This window comes from Tachyglossus aculeatus, chromosome 11, assembly GCF_015852505.1.
Source record: "Tachyglossus aculeatus isolate mTacAcu1 chromosome 11, mTacAcu1.pri, whole genome shotgun sequence".
In the NCBI taxonomy this organism is placed as follows: Eukaryota; Metazoa; Chordata; class Mammalia; order Monotremata; family Tachyglossidae; genus Tachyglossus; species Tachyglossus aculeatus.
Window position 1 is genome coordinate 55,674,073 of NC_052076.1, and position 15,081 is coordinate 55,689,153.

The 15,081-nt window shown below is 44.2% G+C and overlaps 1 protein-coding gene across 1 annotated transcript in view; it reads left to right on the top strand.

Annotated features, from left to right (window-relative positions):
* Window positions 1-1,541: 1,541 nt before the first annotated feature.
* LOC119934396 (cyclic nucleotide-gated cation channel beta-1-like) overlaps window positions 1,542-15,081 on the top strand; it is a 49,202-nt gene continuing 35,662 nt past the window's right edge. Inside the window, exons 1-5 of the mRNA XM_038753872.1 lie at window positions 1,542-1,808; window positions 3,197-3,296; window positions 6,069-6,096; window positions 7,384-7,641; window positions 12,154-12,331. Coding sequence (XP_038609800.1) covers window positions 7,431-7,641; window positions 12,154-12,331 — 389 coding nt within the window. The 5' untranslated portion in view covers window positions 1,542-1,808; window positions 3,197-3,296; window positions 6,069-6,096; window positions 7,384-7,430. The remainder of the gene's footprint in view (window positions 1,809-3,196; window positions 3,297-6,068; window positions 6,097-7,383; window positions 7,642-12,153; window positions 12,332-15,081) is intronic.

Here is a 15,081-nt window from a genome sequence, read left to right on the forward strand (position 1 = left end):
AGCACTTAGTACAGTGCTCTGCACACAAGAAGTGCTCATTAAATATGATTGAATGAATGAATTAATTTTTACAGGCTTTCAGTGAGCTTGCAGTTTCCCCCTCTCTGGCCCTTCTGCCTAAGAGCGCTTATTAATATTATTGTTATTCTGGTATTTGTTAAGTGCTTACTATGTGCCAGGCACTCTACTAAGTGCTGGGGTGGATACAAGCAAATTGGGTTGGACACAGTCCCTGTCCCATGCTGGACTCACAATCTCAATCCCCATTTTACGGATGAGGGAACCGAGGCACAGAGAAGTGAAGAGTTTTCCTCAAGGTCACACAGCAGACAAAGTGGCAGAGCTGGGATTAGAACCCATGACCTTCTGATTCCCGGGGCCATGTTCTATCCACTACCCCATGCTACTTCTCTTAGTACAGTGCTTGGCACATAGTAAGCACACAGTTAACAAATACCACAACTATTATTATTAAAATTAGGCCCTTTGATTTTCAGAGGGCCAGAATGTAACCACAATAGAGTTGCAGGGTTTATTGAATAGAATTTCCTTCTGCACTCTAAATGGTCATTGCCCATAATGTATTTTATCATTCTGAAGACTTCTGGGGTATTTTATGGCACGAATGAATCCATGTTTTATCTTCAGTTTAACCATTTCCACCATCTGGATTATTTTCAGATTTCCAGCATTTGGTTTTTTGGACAATTTTTGTTTTACATGTGGATGTCATGGACTCAAACATCCGTAGTCAACCAGTCATATTTATTGAGCACTTACTGTGTACTGTACTAAGCACTTGGGAGAGTACAATATAACAATGTAACAGGCACATTCCCTACCCACAATGAGCTTACAGTCTAGAGTCCATTGAATCCAAGTGGCCAAATTCAGCACTGATGCTGTGCTATGGGTCTAAGGCAGATGGGAGAGCTGAGCTTTGACTGTAAGCTCATTGTGGGCAGGGAACGTGTCTACCAACTCTGTTATTTTTTTTATATTGTACTCTCCCAAATGCTTAGTACAGTGCTCTGCACCCAATAAGCACTCAATATGTATGATTGATTGCTAGAGATCATGCCTTCCAGATGGACAATCAAAATGGTGCCTCTCCTGCTTTCCTTTGATGGGGGGGCTCACAGAGGACTACGGGCTTCTCTGGGGAGGGGTGTTTCCCATTTCAAAGAAATGGATTCTGGATTTCATAAGTCTACATCCTGTTTAATTCAAGAAACTTTCTCTCTCCAAGGTTGCTGGCCTTGTCTTGTGAGGAGGATGAAACAACATCTGTAGAGTAAGTGATGCCAGTCTATTCTTAATAAAAGGCTTGATGAGATGCCAACCTAAAGAGAGGTTGAGTGGATTGCCCAGCCCTGGAGGTGGGGGAGAGGGCGGGAGGGAGGGGGACAGGGGCAAGGGGATAGAATAGAATCCTGGCTTGGCTTCTTCAAAGAGCCGATGATGACGAGAGGAACCTAGCAACTGGTAAAATGTCTCCTAGCGACACATTCTCCTTCCTAGCAACCGCTCTGCTTTCCCTAGCAACGACAGCCATCCGGTCCTGTACCTGCCTCCCTTAGGACCGTACAAGGAAGAGGGCTGCACATCCACTCAATCTGATTAACAGGAACCAGGATTTTCAGGCACCAAAACCGGTGTTGAAACGGGAATCTTGGTCCGAGCGCGGTTCCAGAGTATTTTAAATCTACTTATCTTTATAAAATGCCCGTGAGATTTTCATGAATACTATGGATCTGAATTTAAAAGCAGGATCATGTTATGCTGCCAGCAAGGGAAATTCAACACAAGTAGGTGGATAATTGAACTTTATTGAGGGTTTTCTGATGGAGCGAATGACAAAATAGCTATACTTTGTGCTTTGTATGTGGATGATAAAGCTGTCTAATGCAGTTGAATGATTTGTTTTGAAGAAAACTAGTCGGTCTATTGATTTTACTTTTGAACATCTTGCAGTTTTGCTATTTGAAAACATTTAGAGCTAGATGGGCTTTAAATTGGCAATTTAAAAATTGGTAGGTCACAAATTTCTTTTTGAAAGCTGAAAATGCCCTCTGTTCTCACTATAAATTGTACAATTGCTTTCTCATTTAGCCTAGAATGCTATCCAATATTCATAATCATGGGATCTATTGAGTATTATGAGATGCAGCAATTCTCAAATGTCAGCAACTGATTATTTTTATGAAATGATTATTGCTCGAAGCAATACTAATACAATTTTGTAAATATCTAAGTGTCTGTTTTTAAAATGTTCTGCCTTCAGTTTTAGTTCTTTAGTACTAATTAAGAGTGATTTCAACATGCTTTGGGATTTTACTAGAAAAGAGAAAGGTTTGTAACATTGTCAGGTAGAAAGTTGAAAGGACTGAATTTAGGAAATATTTTATGAAATGATGACATGATGAAATACGAATGGTGACACTTGCTCACCCTTTCCTAGATACTATAAAGCCTCAGTGTTCACATCCTGTACTTACCCTACCACTTAGAACAGTGCTTGGCACATAGTAAATGCTTAACAAATACTGCAATTTTCTGTGGTATGTTTAATTGTCAAGAGTTGGTTTTTAGTGCTGGGCATCCTGAAATGATGCTGTTTATTTTGCAACGGTTACGCTTTTCTTTGCAAGGGTCTTTCCGGATAAAACTTTCATCTTTTGCCAACTTGTTGCCAACTTGTACTTCCCAAGCGCTTAGTACAGTGCTCTGCACACAGTAAGTGCTCAATAAATGCGATTGATGATGATGATGATGATGATCTTTTCCCCAGAGACTGTTCCCCCCATCCCCTCCTTTCCTCTCATGGGTTCACACTCTATTTATGCTACTAAGGTCCTTCATTTTCCTCAGTGAGTTCACGTTTTAGCAAATAGAATGTGGTTCTTTCAACTTCTAACTCAGAATGGAAAAACCTACGTGTTCTTTGGGCTTGTGTTTTACTTTCTCACCTCATTTCATCTTTAGACTGTACACTTCTTCTCTAGGCTGTAAGCTCATCCTCTGGACTGTAAGCTCGTTTTGGGAAGGGAATGTTTTTGTTAATTGTTGTATTGTGCTCTCTCAAGTGCTTAATACAGTGCTCTCCACACAGTAAGTGCACATTAAATACGATTGAATGAATGCATCTTTAACCTTGAAATTCTGGCTCCGATTCTCTCCCTGTTGTTATATACAGTGTTCTGCTCCCCAGCTGTCTCTTCGATAAGGCAGACCCAGGCTCTGGTTGGGGCCCAGGAGAAGTCCAAGGGATCAACTCTTCGGGATCTCCTCCTCAGGTACAAAGCTATTTTGCATTGTGCATTTGACAAAATTCAGTCGGTTACCCACTTTCCCAACTGGGGCAGGAAGAGAAGTTTAAGATGAAAGCAAAGCCCTTAAATTCACATGCTATTTCAGTGGTTTTGACAGCTTACCCTTACAAACAGTGGGAAATGATTTTTTCTTTTAAGTTTATTTTTTTCACCTGATAATAAACAACTAGAATGAGAAGGAAGACTGTTGCTTAGCTTAGGCAGAGTGACATTTACTGTGGAAAAGAACTTGGAGAATGTTTCAACAGACAAAAATAATAATAATAATGATGGTATTTGTTAAGTGCTTTCTATGTGCCAAGCACTGTTCTAAGCGCTGGGGGGAAATACAAGGTAATCAGGATGTCCCACATGGGGATCACAGTCTTAATCCCCATTTTACAGGTGAGGCCATCGAGGCACAGAGAAGTTAAGTGAAGTTAAGTGGCGGATCAGGACTAGAACCCATGATCTCTGACTCCCAAGCTCGGAATCTTGCCACTGAGCTAAATGGGTTGGATCCTTTTGCAAGTTGAGGACATTCGAGCAACTGGATTGAAATAAATCACCCATAGTTGAGTTCCTACTTGCCTTTCGCCCATGGGGCAATTAAAAATCGATCTATTTCCCCCTCCAGGTTCTAGGGGTGAGCCATAGTATTCCTCTTTTTCATCTTCCGTGACGCTTCCGATCCCAAATGGATCCCCAGCTTTGAGGTTAGCCTCAGTGGGTTGGCTTTTCTGTGGAAAATATTCCAAAATGCAGCAGTTTCAAGCCCAGATGGAAATGTAAACTCCTCCACACATCTTTGTGCACATCGGGGTGAGGAAGTAGCATTGCCTAGTGGAGAGAGCACAGGCCTGAGAGTCAGAAGGATCTGGGGTCTAATCCTAGCTCTGCCACTTGTCTGCTGGGTGACCTTGGGCAAGTCGCTTAACTTCTCTCTGGCCTCAGCTACCTTATCTGTAAAATGGGGATAAAACCTATGCGCCCCATGTGGGACAGGAACTGTACAACCTAATTAACTTGTATCTACCCAGTGCTTAGGACAGTGCTTAAATACATTGCTTAAATGCAATTATTATTATTATTAGTAGTATCATTAAAACCCCAGGGAATGAAGAAGAAATATTGCAAGAAAAGTGTGGGGAAAATTTATTTATAAAAATGGTCAGTTCTTCTAGAAAGTAGGGGTCCTTCCGGATGAACCTGGGGTTCAGAAAAATGTAGCTTATGGTACTTGTGTGGGTTCCAAAGCTTGCCCGTATACACAACAGTGTTTTTTCCAACATCATATTGTGGTTGTATCCAGACAGAGATGTGTTATAGGAAGAATCACTCCATCGACTGTATTTATTGAGCTATCACTGTGTGCAAAGCACTGTACTAAGTACTTGGGAGGGTACAAACAACAGAGTCGGTGATGATAATAATGGTACTGATGGTATTTAAGTGCTTGCTATGTGTCAAGCACTGTTCTAAGTGCTGGGATAGAGACAACTAATCATGAGAAGCAGTGTAGTTCAGTGGAAAGAGCACATTCTTTGGAGTCAGAGGTCATGGGTTCAAATCCTGGATCTGCCACTTGTCAGCTGTGTGACTTTGGGCAAGTCACTTCACTTCTTTGTGCCTCTGTTACCTCATCTGTAAAATGGGGATTGACTATGAGCGCCCCCTCGTGGGACAACTTGATCACTTGTAACCTCCCCAGCGCTTAGAACAGTGCTTTGCACATAGTAAGTGCTTAGTAAATGCTATCATTATTATTAGTAGTATTATTATTCTCTGGGCCTCAGTTCCCTCATCTGTAAAATGGGGATTAAGACTGTGAGCCCCCTTTGGGACAACCTGATCACCTTGTAATAATAGTAATAATAATAATGATGGTATTTGTTAAGTGCTTACTATGTGCCAAACACTGTTCTAAGCACTGGGGTAGATACAAGGTAATCAGACTGTCCCACGTGGGGCTTACAGTTTTAATCCCCATTTTACAGATGAGGTAACTGAGGCCCAGAGAAGTTAAGTGACTTGCCCAAAATCACACAGCTGACAAGTAGTGGAGCTGGGATTAGAACCTATGACCTCTGTCTCCCAAGCCCGGGCTCTTTCCACTGAGCCACACTGCTCCAGCGCTTAGAACAGTGCTTTGCACATAGTAAGCACTTAATAAATGCCGTTATTATTATTATTATTATTATTCTGTTGGACACAGTCCTTGTCCCACATGGGGCTCACAGTCTTAATCCCCATTTTGCAGAAGAGGTAACAGAGGCCCAGAGAAATGAAGTGACTTGCCCAAGGCTGTACAGCAGACAAGTGGCAGAGCCGGGATCAGAACCCAGGTCCTTCGGATTCCCTGGCCTGTGCTCTATCCACTAGGCCACACTGCTTCTCGACACCTTGCATATAAACCCCATTCAGAACATGGTCCTGGGGTTTCTCAGCGTGGCTCAGTGGAAAGAACCTGGGCTTTGGAGTCAGAGGTCATGGATTCAAATCCCGGCTCTGCCAACTGTCAGCTGTGTGACTTTGGGCAAGTCACTTTACTTCTCTGTGCCTCAGTTACCTCATCTGGAAAATAGGGATTAAGACTGTGAGCCCCTCATGGGACAACCTGATCACCTTGTAACCTCCCCAGGGCTTAGAACAGTGCTTTGCACATAGTAAGCGCTTAATAAATGCCATCATTATTATTATTATTTCTTTGGGAGGTGCTGATCTCACTAATGCCTGCTTCTGTTTGACTTCTTGAAGGTGCAGAAGGACGGAGCTGAAGCTCAAGGTACGTCCTTATGCTTACGGAAGGACTGTTGTCGGGTTAAGACTGCTAGAGACCTACCAAAGCTAAAGCCACAAGAGGCTTGCTTTCCCATGTGCTTGCCCCCATTAGGACATGAGCTGAAGACCCCAAGGGAGCCATTCTGGGGTACGGAGTCTGTTCTGCTGAGGTTTGGGAGGTCAGCAGATGAACAAAGCTTTTTGGCTTTCTGAGAAGGAGGCAATTCATGCATTCATTCAATCGTATTTATTGAGCGCTTACTGTGTGCAGAGCACTGTACTAAGCGCTTGGGAAGTACAAGTTGGCAACATAGAGAGACGGTCCCTACCCAACGACGGGCTCACAGTCTAGAAGGGGGAGACAGACAACAATACAAAACATGCAGACAGGTGTCAAAATAGTCAGAACAAATAATGCTCCTGGGATGCTTAAAATGCTTTTTTTTTAAAGACACTCTTCAGATGGTTTTAAAGTAACTTTGATACTTTTTTGGTTTCCAAAGCCACATGGATCATCAAATAATAATGATGGTCTTGTTAAGCACTTACTTTGTGCCAAGCACTGCTTTAAGTGCTGGCGTAGGTGCAAGATAATCGGGTTGTCCCACATGGGGTTCACAGTCTTAGTCCCCATTTTACAGATGAGGCACAGAGAAGCTAAGTGACTTGCCCCAAGTCACACAGCTGACAAGTGCCGGAGCTGGGATTAGAACCCACAACCTCTGACTCCCAAGCCCGTGCTCTTCCCACTAAGCCACGCTGCTTCAAATGCCAAGGGCACTATACCAGGGGCATCTTTCTGGTAAATTCAACCGGACTCTTGTAATGCTTGGCTCTTGAAACAATTGGCAACACAAATGGGAGTGGTTATACTACAGAGATGATGTAATAATGATAATAATAATAATAATGAAAATAGTGATAATAGTGGTATTTGTTAAATGCTAACTGTGTGCCAGGCACTGTATTAAGCTCTGGGGTGGATACAAATAAATCAGGTTGGACACAGTCCCTGTCCCACCTGGGGCTCACAGTCTTAATCCCCATTTTACAGATGATGTAACTGAGGCACAGAGAAGTTAAATGACTTGCCCGAGGTCACAGAACAGACAAGCGATGGAGCTGGGTTTAGAACCCAGGTCCTTCTTACACCCAGGCCCGTGCTCTTTCCACTAGGCCATGCTGCTTCGCTCAGTGGGATGAGATTCAGTCTGTTGGAGGGTTGAAAATAAGGCACTTATTTGGATCCCATGTGGTGTTTTCTGACCTAGTTTTGTGTTTCTTGTTGCAGTCCCTGGTGTGCTGTCCTTTGCTTGAAGCTCCTAGGTGCCTAGCGTCATGTCTAAGCAAAGCAAAGACGCTGTGCTAAACCGCCTGGTGTATGACAAGCCGCTTGGCAGCAAGATTCCCCGTCCTCCTTCCCCAGATCTAGCAGAACAGCTCCCCAATGTGCCCAGTTACCGACATCCCAGCGCTTCCCGCATCCCCGTCCTTGTCTCCAGGAAGCAGAGTCTTGCGAAGGGAGGAACGAAATCCGTTCGCCATTTAGGTAGTAGAGGACGCGGCTTTTGTGTTGGGTTTTTCCGTTGGGCGGCAGCTCTTTCTTCTGCGTGCGTCTGTTTTCTGGAGGTCTCCCACTCTCCTGAGCACCGTACTTCACTGTCAGAAACAACTCCTTTGGTTCAGACAGAAATGTTTCCTCTGCTATGAATGTCGATGCTCTTATCGCTAGTATATAGTTCTATAAAGCACTTTTCGAAAACATTTTCACATCAGTTATTTTATTGATCTTCACCCTAGCCCTGTGAGGAAGGGAGAGGGTGGAGACTGTCAGCTCCATTTTACAGGTGAGGAGACAGAGGCATAGAATGGTGAAGGCATTTGCAGGAGGTCACACAATGACTCAGTGGTAGACTCAGATTTGGGATGAGGTTTCCTTCCTCGTGTGCCATTTCTCTATGTTTTTTTTCTTGAGGTAATTTGTTAAGCACTTACTACATGTCAGGCACTGTTCAAAGCTCTGGGGTAGATACAAGGTGATGAGGTTGTCCCACATGGGACTCACAGTCTTAATCCCCATTTCACAGATGAGGCAACTGGGGCACAGAGAAGTTAAGTGATTTGTGCAAAGTCACACAGCTGACAATTGGCAGAGCCGAGATTTGAACCCATGACCTCTGACTCCGAGGCCCAGGCTCTATCCACTAGGCCTTGCTGCTTCTCCCTAGCCATCAGACTAGGCTGCCGGACTCCTGCTAAATGGCTAAATGACCACCTCCTAAAATGGTTGCCGAAAGTCCTGATCAATAGAAAGCTAAAGAACCAAGGCTTAACCCTCACATCCCAATTATGAAACGGGGAGTGTCTGTTTCCAAGGAGTTTATTTAAGACATTTTAATTAATGCAAGCGAGATTGTTATGTTTATCAAGGGGTCTCTAACTTTCAGCTTCATCTTTACAAATCATGAGGCAGAATGGTTTAGACTCAGGACTGAGTCCAAGCCTTATTGTTTGCTTTTCCCTAAGATCAGCATTGGCAAAATTTTAGATTTTTGAAAAAAAAAAATAACATTTGCGGTTGTATGGGGATAAGAGGCATAGGTGTCAAACCACTCAGACTTTCTCAGGAAAGACAGGTCAATTAATCACCTTTGTTGAGCGCTTACTGTCAACAGAGCAGTGGATTAAGTGCTTGGAAGAAATTAATGTAAGAGAGGTGGTAGATATGTTCCCTGCCCACAGGGAGTTTACAGCCTAGCGATGTATTCTTTGCTACTTATATCTATCAGGCTCTTTTTGAACATGGGCACTAAGGCTATTTGGTTTCAGTCCAGGCAATGATAGTTTCACCCAGACCTGCCTGCTAAAGCAGGCTTTGAAACGGGAACTGTCAATGGTGGACTGGAGCAGTGTAGCCTAGAAAGAACATAGGCCTTGGAATCAGAGGGCCTGGGTTCTAATAATAATAATAATTATGGTATTTGTTAAGCACTGGCTATGTGCCAGGCACTGTACTAAGCTCTGGGCCGGACACAAGCAAATAGACTTAGACACAATCCCTGTCCCATGTGGGGCTCACAGTCTCAATCCCCTTTTACAGGTGAGGTAACTGAGGCACAGAGAAGTGAAGTGACGTGCCCAGGGTTGCACAGCAGACAAGTGACGGAGTTGTAACTAGAACCCACGACCTTCTGATTCCCAGGCCTGTTTTTGATCCACTATGCTATCCTGCTTCCCGGCTCTGCCACTTGCTGGCTGTGTAAGCGCTTAGTACAATGCTTTGCCACAGTAAGCGCTCAATACAGTTGAATGAATAACTGAAGTGTGACCTTGGGCAAGTTACTTAACTTATCTGTGCCTCAATTTCCTCAACTGTAAAATGGGAATTCAAGACCTTTTTTATAGTATTTAAGCGCTTCCTATGCGACGGGCACTGGAATAAACGCTGGGATAGGTACAAGCTAATCAGGTTAGACATAATCCATGACCCCATTTTACAGATTAGGGAACTGAGGCACAGAAAAGGGAAGTGACTTGCCCAAGGTCACACAGCAGACAAGTTTTGGAACCGGGATTGAAACCTGAGTCTTTCTGATTCCTAGGCCCATGTTCTATCCACTAGGCCATGCTGCTTCTCTGTCCAGACAGGTGCAAGTTGTCAGTTGAATGTTCTCTAATTTTGCCATTCCATTATAGCCATAATGCTCAGTGATCACACTTATTATGTAGAACTGAGTGTACTTTATTGCACTTGTCCGTGTGGGATTCACGGTCTTCATCCTCATTTTACAGATTAGGGAACTGAGGCACAGAAAAGTGAAGTGACTTGCCCAAGGTCACACAGCAGACAAGTTTTGGAACCGGGATTGAAACCTAAGTCTCTCTGATTCCCAGGTCCATGTTCTATCCACTAGACCCTGCTGCTTCTCTGTGAATGTTCTCTAATTTTGCTGTTCCATTACAGCCATAATGTGCAGTGATCACACTTATTACGCAGAACTGAGTGTACTTTACTGCGCCTGGGTAGAAACTATAAACACTGAGAAGCAACTTAGCTTGAGAAGCAGCATGGCTTAGTGGATAGAGCACAGGCCTGGTAATCAGAAGGACCTGGGTTCTAATCCCAACTCTGTCACTTGTCTGCTTTGTGATCTTGGGAAAGTCACTTCACTTTTCTGGGCCTCGGTTACCTCATTTGTAAAATGGGGATTAAGACTGGGAGCCCCATGTGAGATAGGGACTGTATCCAAACTGATTAGCTTGCATCTACCCCAGAGTTTAGTACATTGCCTGGCACCTAGTAAGCACTTAACAAATACCATTAAAAATCCTGAGATTTATGATAGCTTTTAATCATGGCCTTTATTGTAATAGTAATTATAGGATTTATAAAGCACTTACTATGTGCTAAGTACTGGGGAAGTTGCAAGATTATCCAACCAGACATGGTCCCTGTCCCACGCAAGGCTCACAATCTACCTTAACCCATTTTACAGATGAGGAAACGGAGCCCCAGAGAGGTTAAGTGACTTGCCCAAACTCACATAGGTGGCCAGTTGCGGAGCTGGGACTAGTTTCCTGCCTCTCAGTTCCAAATTCTTTCCACTAGTACTCTCTGATGATGATTATTCTTACTATAAATACAGTCAACCTAGATGACATGAGAAAACTATTGCACTTGACACTTTCAAACTGTTTGTTGAGACTGTTACAAGCCGCTTGTCTTTCCACTGAAGAAAGCAAGAGGCCACTTCGGGGAGCAGGTGAGTTTCCCTGCAGCAGACAAGCCCGTTTTTTTTTCAGTCCATTCTGAAACTGCAGTTGGCTCTGGGAGTGAGAAACATCACATTCAACACTACCCTCTGTTGAGCATAAAGCCAACCTTAAACATCACATTCAACACTACCATCTGTTGAGCATAAAGCCAACCTTTACTTGAGGGAAGATTCTCCAACTTGCAAATTATCTGCTGCAGGTTTTTATGTCCTCAAAAGATGCCAATGTTGTTTCCCTTTGACGTTCCTTGCGATTGCATCTGCAGTTTGTATCGGTTACCACTGTTCCCAGCCTCTAGTAATTAATTAATTAATTCATTCAATCGTATTTATTGAGCACATACTGTGTGCAGAGCACTGTACTAAGCACTTGGGAGAGTACAAACCCAGTGTTACCCTGCTAGGGCTCAAAATCATTTTAAATCCCCATTTGAAATCATCCATGCCGCATCTTCTCTCCATTATTACAAGGACTCGAGAGTAACTCTGGCCAATTGGAAATCCATTATGGATTTTCCCGAGAATATTGGCGTGCCACTTGTCTTCCCACTGAAAACATCAGACAGCCTGAAACAGTTTGATATTTTTGAGTTCATGGAAATCCAGGTATGTTCACAATACAAGCCACAACCAAGAGGAGACTTTCGGAAAATTAGACTTTTAGTGTTTTTCTTATGAGGAGGCATATTCCAAAGGCTCCCTGGGATAATGATAGGTCTCACAAGCAGAATTTTTACTGTCTGGTTAAAGATGGGCTCCAATCTCTACTGCACCACAACCCTTGCACTTATTTCAACCAGGGAGACTGCTCTTGTTAGAGCAAGGTAATGTGGGCTGACACTGAAGAAAGCAAGTTTAGAGCAGTGATAACTAGGTATGGAGTCTTTTTCAGACCAAATGTTCAGAAGATGTCTAGTACTAACTGTTTCCTCAGGAATTTGTTTTTTTAATGGTATTTGTTATGTGTCAGGCACCATTCTAAGCACTGGGATAGCTAAAATTTAATCAGGTTAGACGTAGTCCCTGTCCCACATGGGGCTCACAGTTTAAGTATGAGGGAGGACAGGTATTGAATCGCTATTTTACAGATGAAGAAACTGAGGCACAGAGAAGTTAAATGCCTTACCCAAGGTCACACAGCAGGCGAATGGCGGAGCTGAGAGTAGAACCCAGGTCCTCTGACTCCCAAGTCCGTGCTCTTTCCACTAAGCCACGCTGCTTCTCTATTGACTTTGAATTTGACTATTCTTTTCCTGATTCTTCTCCTAATTTTTTCTTCCCCTCAGTGCGTGCTGCTAAAGGACACCCTGCAGTCAAAGTGGAAGATGTTGATGCCAAGAGCGTGCCCAGGTTGGAGGAGAAACCCAACCCAGACCCCCCGCCAATGTCCACCAAATCTGCGGCTTCATCCCCAGCCAAGTCTGAAACTCTCGCGGTCCCGCCTAGGACCGTGGGTCCAAGCAGGTATGGCTCGCCACCACTCTGGAAGCTGGGTGGGCACCTCTCTGATGCTGGATCAGCCTAGAAGGGCTTTAAGTTGTTTGTTCTTTCATTCAGTAGTATTTATTGAGCGCTTACTGGGTCCAGAGCACTGAACTAAGCCCTTGGGAGAGTATGATATAACAATAAATGGGCACGTTCCCTGCCCACGAGGAGCTTACAGTCTAGAGGGGGAGACAACCAATAATATAAATAAATAAAACTACGGATATGTACGTAAAGTGCTATGGGGCTGGGAGGGGGGATGAATAAAGGGAGAAAGTCAGGGCAGTGCAGAAGGGAGTGGGAGAAGAAGAAAGGAAGACTTAGGGAAAGTCTCCTGGAGGAGATGGGCCTTCAGTAAGGCTTTGAAAGTAATTGTCTGTAGAATTTGGGGAGGGACGAAGTTCCAGGTTAGAGGTGGGATATGGACTAGGGGTCAATGGTGAGATAGATTCAATCGTATTTATTGAGCACTTACTGTGTGCAGAGCACTGTACTAAGCACTTGGGAAGTACAAGTTGGCAACATATTGAGACGGTCCCTACCCAGCAGTGGGCTCACAGATGAGATCGAGGTACGTGAGAAGGTTAGCATTAGAGGAACGAAGTGTGCGGGCTGGGTTGTAGTAAGAGAACAGCAAAGTGAGGTTGGAGGGGGCAAGGTGTTTGAATGCTCTAAAGCCAATGGTGAGGAGTATTTGTTTGATGCGGAGGTGGGATGGACAACCACTGGAGTCCCAGCAACATCACGAGTCCCGGCAGCAATTCGAGTCCTCAAAGCTATTGACTCTGATCACTGCCCTCATATACTTGCACTTGTGTTCCATTTCACAACTGAGGCATTTCTTAAACACTTTACTATGTGCCAAGCGACGGGGCAGATACAACACAATCAGATCAGAAAATCCCAGTCCCACAAGGGGGAGGAAGTACAAGTATTTCATCTCCATAATAATAATAATAATAATGATGGTATTTGTTAAGCACTTACTATGTGCAAAGCACTGTTCTAAGTGCTGGGGAGGTTACAAGGTGATCAAGTTGTCCCACAGGAAGGTCACAGTTTTCATCCCCATTTTACAGATAAGGCAACTGAGGCACAGAGAAGTTAAGTGACTTGCCCAAAGTCACACAGCTGACAGTTGGTGGAGCCGGGATTTGAACCCATCACCTCTGACTCCAAAGCCCATGCTCTTTCCACTGAGCCACGCTGCTTCTCCTTTACAGATGGGGAAACTGAGGAACAGAGAAGTCAAATAATTTGCCCAAAGTCACAGGGCAGAGTGGCGATGGAGCCAGGATTAGAACCCAAGGCCTTTGACTTCCGGGCTCATGCTTTTTCCCAGTTTCCAGAGTAGGTAGGGTCAAGAATGCCATAGAGTCAGGAATGTTGTCTCCAGATAGGATTGTCATAGTACCAAGATTCAATCAATCCATCAGTGGTATTTATTGAGCTCTTACTGTGGGTGCAGAGAACTGTTCTAAGCCCTTGGGAGAGTACAGTAACACTAGAGTTGGTAGATATAATCCGTGCCCACAGGGAACTTAAAGGGGAAGGCAGAAATTTAAAATAAATACAAATAGGGGGAGTGGGCAGAGTGTAAGGATAGGAACCTAAGTGCCGTGGGGTTGAGGGTAGGCTGAATATCAAGTGTTGCTGGGTTTAATGTCCCATCCTAGGGTAGGCTGGGTCAGGACAATTGCCTGGGCCTGGGGGACACTGCCTCTCCTAGGAAGAGGTAGATCCTCCTAGTGTGAAACCAAAATGACTCCAGAACTAATGGCTCCATAGGCTCAACTGGAGTGGACAGGGGAGCCAACTGATGAGCGGAACTATTTCCTCATAAGTATTCTGTCCCTTAAACATTCATTCATTCAATCGTATTTATTGAGTGCCTACTGTGTGCAGAGCACTGTACTAAGTGCTTGCAAAGTCCAAGTTGGCAACATATAGAGACAGTCCCTACGCAACAGCGGGCTTACAGTCTAGAAGACTGTGAGCCCCCGGTGGGACAACCTGATCACCTTGGAACCTCCCCAGCGCTTAGAACAGCGCTTTGCACACAGTAAGCGCTTAATAAATGCTATCATTATTAACCACCCATCCCCCTGCTCCACTGGACTGGACAAGCATTTGACTTGTCCAAGTGGAAGGTGTTGGATTGACCATGGTGGAGATTTCTTTTGGTTCTCTTTCTCCCGCTGAGTGATTTCCCTAACAGTGGGGTGCTGATGACCCTCACTCTGTGTCACCAATGATCTGCCAACCCTGTTGCACGGTGTGAAATTGATGATGGCTTTGATTAATTGGATGGGACAGACGGGAACATTCCTCCCTTAGAACTATAGGATTTGGGAGGCAAATTCCTTGTCTACTGTGTTACTTTGGTTTTTCTTTTCACTAAGAAGCCGCGTGGCCTAGTGGATAGAACATGGGCCTGGGAATCAGAAGGACCTGGGTTCTAATCCCAGCTCCACCACTTGTCTGCTGTGAAATCTTGGGCAGGCCACTTAACTTCTCTGTACCTCAGTTGTCCCATCTGTAAAATGGGGTTAAGCCTATGAGCCCCATGTGGGACAGGAACTGTGTTCACCTTGCTTAGCTTGTATCTGCCCCGGCACTTAGTACAGTGCCTGTCACATAGAAAGCACTTAATACATATTCATAAAAAAAAATAGCAAAGCAATGTAACTCATGCTTTTCAGGCTTATAAAATTCTTAGAAGCCCATAG